The sequence below is a fragment of the Quercus suber genome, unplaced genomic scaffold (assembly GCF_002906115.3).
Source record: "Quercus suber isolate HL8 unplaced genomic scaffold, Cork oak 2.0 scaffold_187, whole genome shotgun sequence".
In the NCBI taxonomy this organism is placed as follows: domain Eukaryota; kingdom Viridiplantae; phylum Streptophyta; class Magnoliopsida; order Fagales; family Fagaceae; genus Quercus; species Quercus suber.
This window is the reverse complement of record NW_027069645.1, coordinates 1,169,312-1,179,293: the sequence shown is the minus strand read 5'-3', so window position 1 is coordinate 1,179,293 and position 9,982 is coordinate 1,169,312. Positions and strand designations below refer to the sequence as shown.

The 9,982-nt window shown below is 36.1% G+C and overlaps 2 protein-coding genes across 3 annotated transcripts in view; both read right to left on the bottom strand.

The window, feature by feature from the left end:
* Nucleotides 1-1,465: 1,465 nt before the first annotated feature.
* Nucleotides 1,466-1,999, bottom strand: LOC112033511 (uncharacterized). Its single transcript, XM_024066284.1, has one exon. It carries the CDS (start codon nt 1,997-1,999, stop codon nt 1,466-1,468), a length of 534 nt encoding a protein of 177 aa, XP_023922052.1.
* Nucleotides 2,000-5,096: 3,097 nt separating this feature from the next.
* Nucleotides 5,097-9,982, bottom strand: part of LOC111997374 (uncharacterized) — a 79,344-nt gene continuing 74,458 nt past the window's right edge. For both annotated transcript variants that reach the window (XM_065778626.1, XM_065778625.1), the window contains exons 16-17: nt 6,195-6,254; nt 5,097-5,605 (exon numbers count right to left, since the gene is read on the bottom strand). The gene's annotated coding sequence lies outside the window, so the exon portion shown is untranslated. The remainder of the gene's footprint in view (nt 5,606-6,194; nt 6,255-9,982) is intronic.

The window sequence follows — 9,982 nt, the reverse complement described above, 5'->3', positions numbered from 1 at the left end:
ATGGATCAATTGTGTACTAAAGTATTTATACAAGTTCTATTCCCCCCCCCCCCCCTTCTCCCCCTGGCAATGTTATAGATTGAATGGTATATAAAATTCAATTAGTACAAAATTTGTGTTAAATTGGACATAGAGAATACGTGAAACTAATGGTGAAATTTTCAAAATATTAACTTAGTAAAAAATTATTAAATAGTATAACATTGTTTAAAGTTATATAACTTGATAATAATTTATATATACTAGTTAAGTAAGAGTCATAAGAATAAGTTAATAACAACTAATCATTTTAATTGACCCATTTATAATCCATACGTGATTTGAACTTTACCCAATCGGATCAAAACAAGAGCATCAACGATACCCAACGGTTTGTCAAGAGCGTGCGTAAAATTAATTGAAACATGTTGAATATATAGTATTTTTTACAACAACAATAATAACCACTTATGCAAACGGTTATTTATGCTTTCTGACATGCCAAGTCAACATCTTTTATGTAGTTTGGAGCTTTCTACTCTAATTTGTCCAAGAGGGCAGAAACATGTAATATAAGCAAAGCATGAAGCAACAATTGTGGACTACAGCACAATCAATAAGAATGCTGTGTTTTCGTAACCAATCAAATTGCGGACACCAAGCTGTGTTTTCGTAACCAATCAAATTGCGGACACCATTTCATTAAATACTTGTGGTACCCAACGAATGCGATGATTTTGATGGATCAATCGTGTACTAAAGTATTTATACAAGTTCCATCCCTAAAAGACAATACATCGGTTTTCATCCCATGTGATTTCTGCAGGGAAAACAAGTACATAAAATATTTGTGCTAAATATTATTTCAAGACTAATGAGTGTCACACCTTCTATTACACACGCTAACTTCTTTGATTTTCGTTAAATTATTGCACACTTTATTACACACATTAGCTCATTTGATTTTCGTTAAAATTAATTATAAAATTATGTTTCAATGGAAATCAAAGAAGTGTATACTGAGTGTGTGTGCAATAGGGTGTAACAATATTTAACCTTAATGAACTTCTTACACCATTTTGAAATTTCTTTTTGTTTTTTCTATGACAACATTTTTATTCCACCAATTAACCACACACACACAGAGAACAAAAAGAAAATCCTTATGGGCTATATAACAGTGAATGTGCCCAATAGTGATTGTCACATACTCTTTCCCAAAGCAGCCTTTAAGCCAGCCATCCATAAACCAGGCACACCCATAATGATTCATATGATTTTATCAAACAGAGTTTAGTTCACTCACCTTATCATGTAAGCCACTCTGTGAAGGACAGCCTAGGAGTTGGCTTGCAGCACAAGATGGCCACACAAATATCCAGGGCAAAGAAACAATTTAATTCAAAGCCAACGACCAATCCAAAATCCAATATTGCAATTGATCATCAGCTTAGGGAGGGTCGTGGCCTACAGGCTGTAAGACTAACTACCGGTACACGCTTTCCGGTCGTCTTCTATCCCTGAAAACTCTTGCATCCACCACATCTTCCCTTGTACCACAAGCAATTGCATGCCTTGGCCAAAACCCTTTCACTTTCTTGTTCTTTTTCTTCATTCCGCCAGTGTCGACCTTATCTAATAGATTCACGTGTTCTTGATGAACATTATCTCCAGCTAGGAACCTTGTATAAAAATTGTTCCCACTAGATCCTACAAGACAATCCAATTGTCTAGAAATGCTTTCAATTTCAAAGGCATCAAGAAGAGAATTACTGGTGTGGATTGAACTATGTGCACTACTTGATCTTGATCCCTCCATGGCTTCTTTGGCTGTTCTCATTGCCTCTAGCCTGTATTGTGAAGGCCCGGGAGCTTGACGACTCCTTGTAATATCAAATTCACGCATTTGCTTCCCCTCTGATCCTGATCCATGTTGGTACCACGCCCATGCAGCCGCCTTTCCTACCGCCAATTCATCGGTGCTGCCTCTAGTCTTTTTCCTCTCCTTGAATGGATTCATGTGAAAAAATGTAGATAGCATTTGAGACTTTGGGATACAGGAGGATTTGTAATGTGTGGGAAAATTATGTTCCACGCTATAAAGGTAGAGAGTTGGTGATTCTTTTACCGTAGTAGTTGTGTATCATATGTGTCAAGAAAGGTATTTCATCTCATGGGTTGTTTTGTTTGGCTGCAATTGGGTCCCTTTCTTGTGTTGTCAGAATTGATTAACATCATTTAATTGAAACTAGTAGATGGGCAGTATGGGCATCGTTGTTGTTGTACCGACAGATCTTAGGTGCCATTGAAGCTAACTAGTAAGTTACCTATGCGATACACGGATAATTTTGTGATATTTTATATAAGACGGTTTTGGATAATATTGTACATATATTATAAAAAAAAAAGTAAACTAAATTAGAGTAAAGAAACATATACATTTTGATATATTAAAAATTAGTTTAGTAGTTTCATTATATATCTGTAGCCTTCTTAAGGTAACATTAATTCTTTTTTTTTTTAATCATAAAACCAAAAATAAATGCAAAAGAGTAATGGGACCATGAAAATCAACTAATGTGTATTGTGTCCACATATTTCAAACCTTGAAATAAAAGTATGCCCAACTCTCTGACCGTTTTCCACTCATTGATAGTGCGACACTAAGACATGGTGTGGGCAAGTATGTATACATGTGTCTTATAGATGATTTAAAATTAAACCATAGTAGAATATGACTTTAAATTGCGCACCAAATATTATCTCTACTTATGTACCAAAAACAAAAACTATCCAACAAAATTACCTAAACTTGAATCATATTTAAGCTATGGATTCCAATTAACTCAACTGATAAAGTCTCTGATGGTTGAATAAGAGATCCGAGGTTCAATCTCCGCCTACACAAAAAACTGATTGGTGTCTTAGTCAATGATAAAGATCTATCATCAAGAGCGGACGACATAGGTTGAAACTTTCTTAAAAAATTCATATTTAAGCCCCTAATTTAAGAAGAAAAAAGAAAAAAAAAATTACATGTAGGGGTTTCATCGTCTTTTATTTTGGTAATTTATAGTGAAATAGTGCATTTTATTTAACAATTCACAACACTTTTGTGTCTCTCTATCTCTCTCAAGGGCTTTATCTGGTTCTAAATTACTATTAATCCTTACTTATTTTATTTTATTTTGCTTTTTTTTTTTAATACTAAAACAGTGGGTATGCTAAAAGACATGAAGAATAAAGAAAGATGTGGCGTAAGGTTAGACAATTAATGAGATATTAATGAGATAATAGTAAAATAAGTTAATGTAAACTTTTGTGTAACAATAAAAAAAAAATTAATGAAAAATGTAAAAAAATATTAAATACAAAATTAGAGCGCCACTTAACAGAACCTCGTACACTTCTACATAAAGTCTTTGCTTTTATATATATATATATATATATTGATATTGATAGGAAATTTAGCCCACTTGAACCTTGATGTTAGGTGGAAGTTGGGGGCTCTTATGAAGACTAGTTCGTTCTTCTATTTAGTGTAATATTCTCACTCGTTTACATTGAGGACGATTATACTGTTGGAAAACGTCCTTATCATTGGAATTAGGTGAGAAGAGCTTTTTAGCCCCCACAATGCCCTACAAACTAAAACCACTTCAAAGTTCTAAGTACGGCAGGCCATTGCATACGTATGCTTATAATCACAGTCCCTATACCATAGTCAATGGTGTAGCTTACAAGTTGAAATGACATTGACCTTTGATGTTCTTGGCTTTTTGCATGTACCTAACAAGAAAACAGTATTATTTAATTTCCTTTTAGTTTCAAAGATAAACAAAACAAAAAGGATAATTTCTTGAGGCTGACCTGTATTCAATTCGCCACATTAAAGTAGGTAGTACGTAACGGTAACACGGACTTTGAGAGTCATTTCCAGCATGCAATTCTTTTAAAGCCTAGGCCATTCCATGACCCCACAATCATGTTTTGTTAAATTCTATAAGACTATTTGGAGGATAAGGTTAAGGTGATTTGCATTTGTACATGTTCCCTTTTAATTCTGAGGATTCGTGGCACATTTGTAATCAATAATTTTGAGTATTATAGCCACCATTTAGCCAATAACCATGAAACACATACATGGACCACCTTGCTCGGTTAACAGATTCTTTTAGAAAATTTCCTTCTTTTTTTTTTTTTTTTTTTTTATAGGTAATAAGACTTTTTATTGAAAAATTAAACATCATGTTCACGATGGTGAACACTTTGTACAACAAATACAATATAATCAAGAACTAAAGGAAATAGAGACTAAAAAATTAGAGAAAAAAATACAATTCGTACACCCTCAAATACGAGCCCGAAAAAACAAAGTACCAAAGAGGCAAGATTTTAGATGATCTAATGTTCTCTCTTTGTTTTCAAAAGTGCGAGTATTGCATTCTTGCCAAACTAACCACATTAAATACACCAGGACCATATTCCAAATGGTTGAACGACGCTTTGCAAACCAATTTCTCCACATAAAGAAAAAAGAGCCGACTGACCTTAGCATTACCCATTGGATCCCAAACACTGTAAAAGCTTCGCACTATAAGGCGTGAGAAACCTTACAATGAAGAAGAAGGTGATCTACTAATTCCTCATCACAGCAACATAAACAGCACCTATTAGCCAAAAACCAACCTCTCTTGACAAGATTGTTAATGGTGAGTATCCCCTCATTAGCTGCCATCCATAAGAAAAAAGACACCCGTTTAGACACCTTTGCACACCGAATACCCTCCCAAGGAAATTCATTAGTGTTAGATAACAGCTTATAAAAAGAGCGCACATCAAATACCCCAGACGTAGTCAATCTCCAAACTAGGTGATCATCCTCCTCACCCTAGACAAAAACTAATAAGTATTTTTGTTTTGTAAGTACAAAATGTTTGATAAGAAACAACCTTATTAATTTTATCTTTAGAACAGAAACAGAATTGAAAGTCCAATTCCAATTATACAGCATAAGGTCGTCTATCGTTGGCTCTGCAAGTCTACACCATGATTACTATAGTTAAATGCAACAAGGATGTGATTACAATACTTATCAAAAAAAAAATTTTAAATGGGAAAAAAAAATATATATATATATATATATATATATTTATAACTTAGCGTATAAATAACAATTTCTTGCTGGCCTTATTGCAAGAATCCCGTGTACTTCACACCAAAATCCCACTTTGCTGATAGGAGGGCATGAGCTACTCTGATTTATTGACAAAGGAATATCTAAACTTCTTTCTTTTTTTCCTTTTCTTTTTCCTTTTAAAAGTTATGAAGACAAAAGAGAGTTAATAGAATTATGCAAAGAAACATTTGTGTATGGCAGGTGGCATAACTGCTTTTACTGCTGCTGCTACTGCAACAAAATCCAGCACCCAGCTTAGTTTTTCTGTTTCCTATAAGGAGAAATTTCAATTTCCAGATGCTTGATTTCATCTTTCAGCTCTTGTAAAGTTTCCCCTTTTAATCTTTGTGTCCCTATAGTACTGCTATAGTTTATCAAGCGTTTCAAACAGGAAAGATACTGGCCCTTCACTTCAGGAAAGTCAGAAATCAACCTCTCAGCTCCAAACTGCACAAAAACATGTGCAAAGCTTAGCTTTTTACTATATTCATCCATAAATCAAGCCAGTACTTTGACGATGTAAAAGATGATCACAGATTTCTATCAAAATGTGAACACTTTAGGTGACTAAATTGGAGCAAAAATATCTGCAAAATTACTGACTTCATCATAAATTACTGGAGTAGTTCATACAAGAAATGCATGACATTAATACTCATCATTAGTTGATAGAATGATATAAATGCAAGAAGTCACTTATGTTCCAGAAAGGAGAAAAAAAAAAAAAAAAAAAAAACAATTAAACAGTCTGCATAATGAAAAAAATGTGTGCAAGTATTCTCCCTTCTAGGTATTCTCATTTCATGGACCACCAAATACTACAAGTCTCCCATCTGGCAAAGGATGAGCAAAACATTACGCAACCTCACCGGGAAAAAACATTACTTCATAGCAACATACACGCTCAGAAGAATAAAGAAATGACTGAAACAACCAAGCAAGACATGAATAAACATCTTTCACAAGCATATTTGCTCAAATTGAATTAGGAAGTACCACCCAAAGTATTGCAAAATGTCATAAAGTCCGGTTGTACCTCTCTGTAAGCAGAAATGCATTGGAAAAGTGCTCTCTCAGCTTCAACAGGTGAGTGCTCCTGTTTCATAATAAAAACATAATATTGGTTTAGCCAATTGGGATAAATTACATAAAAAGAACATTAATAGTAAGATGTTGGTAGAAAATCATTTGAAAGGAGCAGAAAATTGGTCTCACTCAAAAGCATTACCAAATTAATTATTTTACACTTGAATCACCTCCTGTTTCCAAACTTTAATGATCACAAAACCAAAAATCAAATAAAATAATTTATTATGACAGACTGATTCAGTTTAAGGTCATCAGGCATTTCATTTTTGGCTGAATTGCAAATTTGCAATAAACATGAATCCAAAAGGGGAAAAAATCTTAATGAACAATGTTTTAACATCGGACTGCTTAAACAAACCGGAAAGTCAAAATGTTCAAGCTTTTGAGGTCGGGCTGGGATTTGACCAAAGTTTGTGCTGCGATGATGTCATAATTAATTTAATATTACTTAAAATACATGTAAATAAAATAAATTTGTAAAAGTTGTAACTTTGTATCAAAAATATCTATAGAAATTTATATAATTTTCAAACATATTTTCATAACTTATATAAGAAACACAAAAGATAATAAAGCAAAAAAAAATAATGTCAAGACCGTAATGAATCCATTAGATAGGGCTAATTACAATAAAATGACACAATGAAAAACTATAAATATATTAGTTATAGTAATAATTAATATGAAATTTTATTTATTGCTACTGGTATGTACCATATTGATTAGCAATTTTTGAACTTCTTTATACCTCAACAACTCTAATTCATTTCAAATGAAAAAATATAATATTTTTTCAGTTCAGTGTATAACGAAAGTGACGTAAGACAACCACTCAAACAATAGAAACAATAGAATAAGAAGATAAAACCCTAGGAGTCAACACCTAAGGGTTGCTTGGAGTCAGCACCAAGCAAAACTGGAGTCGGCACCAGTAAAAGAAAACACACGTTTTTTTAATAATCATCAAAACTGTCTTACAATAATCCCAAAAAGTGTTTAAATAGCTAACATAAAGAAACCCTAATTATTAAATATTTGGGCTTTCTGAGACTCAAGCCCAATGACTAATAGGCCCTAGCCATAAGCCACAGGTTGGGCCATCTTCTTTCTCCTATACGTGCGTGTAATTGGGGGCTTGTATCTTGTGTCCACACCAACTCTCCCCGGGTGAGAAGAACTCGACCCCGTTGAGTGGAAATCTGAAGAGCTCTGATAATACTCCAACAAGTCAGGATCCAGTCGCTGTAGCTCATCTCGAGTAATCCAAGTGCACTCAGAATCTGGTCGCCCTCGCCACCGAACTAGGAAACGGTGAACTCCTCCATCCCTGGTAGAAACAATCTATTCATCTAAAATAGCATCAATAGATTCTTTATGTGCATAAGGTAGATGTAAGGGTAAAAGGGTGGGAACAGGGGCATCAATAGGATTAGGCAAAGACTCATCAAAAGGGATATCAGGAATAGCTGTGGGACTTTTATAAGCAACTAGATCCTCAATATTAAAGGAGGAGCTAATACCATAGTCAGGAGGAAGATCGATGACATAAGCATTTGGGCCCATTCGTTTCAATACCTTGAATGGTCCAGCACTACGAGCCTGCAATTTTTTAACGGTCCCAGAGGGAAACCGTTCAGGTCGAATCCGAATCATGACATAATCCCCTACCTGAAACTCTGCATGACGCCGATGAGTGTCAGCATAAATTTTATATTAAGAATTACTTGCTTGAATTTTTTTGCGAATCTCATTATGCAAATCATGAATATGTCGTGCAAATGCCTCAGCAGACTCAGACACCCTAACATGTGGGGACATGGGCAAAAGATCTAAGGGCTTCCTAAGTGTATATCCATGCACAACCTCAAAAGGACTAGCGCCTATAGACCTATTGACAGAGCTATTATACGCAAGTTGGGCGACAGGAAGAATTGAATCCCAATTTCTATTAGCTTCACCCACTAGACATCGAAGGAGATTGCCTAGACTACGATTAACCACCTCAGTTTGACCATCAGTTTGAGGATGAAATGCTGTGGAAAATTTCAATTTAGTGCCCACTAAATGCCACAAGGTCTTCCAAAAATAACTCATGAAGCGAACATCCCTATCAGACACTATGGTTTTGGGAAGACCATACAGTTTGACAATCTCATCAAAGTAGAGCTTTGCGATCTTAGAAGCATCAGAGGTCTTCGAACAGGGTAGGAAATTAGCCATCTTAGAGAAGCGATCAACAACTACTAGAATGGAATCATGCTTCCTAAAGGTGCGGGGCAAACCTAACACAAAGTCCATACTCACATCCTGCCATGGGCGGTCTGGCACAGGTAGAGTCGTGTACAAGCCAGTGTTTTGCTTGCGATGTTTGGCCAGTTGACAAGTACGACACTGACCAACTATCTTGGCAACGCCCCTCTTAAGACCAGGCCAATAGAATTGACGTTCCACTTCCTCAATTGTTTTGTCTCGGCCAAAGTGACCTGCAAGGCCTCCTACATGTATCTCCCAAACTAGGAAATCTCATACTGAAGACCGAGGGATACATAATTGGTTGGCTTTGAACAAGTAACCATCTCGAAGGGTATAATCATCCAGAACTGGTCGTGGGGCATTACTTAGGCTAATGTCGAGCTCCCCAAAATCTGGGCATGACTCATATTCATCCTTAAGTCGCTCAAACCCAGTAACCTTAACACTCATGACAGATAGCAAAGACACCCTTCGACTTAGTGCATCAGCGGCCTTATTCTCAACTCCCGCCCTATGTTTCACCACAAAGTAATAGCGTTGCAGAAACTCAACCCAACTACCATGCCTAAAATTCAGCTTCTTTTGAGAATGAAGATAGCGCAAAGCCTCATGATCAGAGTAGATAACAAACTCTCTGGACAATAGGTAATTGCGCCAATGCCAAAGAGCTCGAATAATGGCATAAAACTCTTTGTCATATGTGGAGTACTTTTGCTTAGCGTCATTCAATTTCTCACTGAAATAAGCAATTGGGTGGCGCTCTTGACTAAGTACTCCTCCTATACCAATACCTGAAGCATCACATTCCACTTCAAAAGGCTTGGTAAAATCAGGGAGTCGCATGACAGGTGCCTCAGTCATCTTTTGCTTTACTTCATGGAAAGCCTTAGTAGCAGCTTTAGTCCAAACAAACTCCCCTTGCTTCATGCAGTCAGTAATGGGGGACATGATGGTACTAAACCCCTTGATGAATCGGCGGTAAAAGGAAGCAAGCCCATGAAAACTTCGAATTTCATGGATATTCTTGGGCTCGAGCCACTCCACAATTGCTTGAACCTTTTAGGGGTCAGCAGAAACTCCCTCAGAGGATACTATGAAACCTAAGAAGACGACTTTATCGGTGAAGAAAGAGCACTTCTTGAGGTTGCCATATAAACTCTCCTTCCTAAGGGTAGTACAAACTTGAGTTAGGTGGTCTAAATGTTGCTCCCTAGACTTACTATAGATAAGGATGTCATCAAAGTACACAACCAAGAATTTTCCCATAAAAGGCTTGAGCACTTGAGTCATCACTCTCATAAAGATACTAAGAGCATTGGACAATCCAAAAGGCATGACCATCCACTCATATAAACCATCCTTCGTCTTGAAGGCAGTCTTCCACTCATCACCAGAACGAACCCTAATTTGATGATAGCCGCTTTTCAAGTCTATCTTAGAGAAGATCGTTGCTCCAGCCATCATATCCAACATGTCATCCAA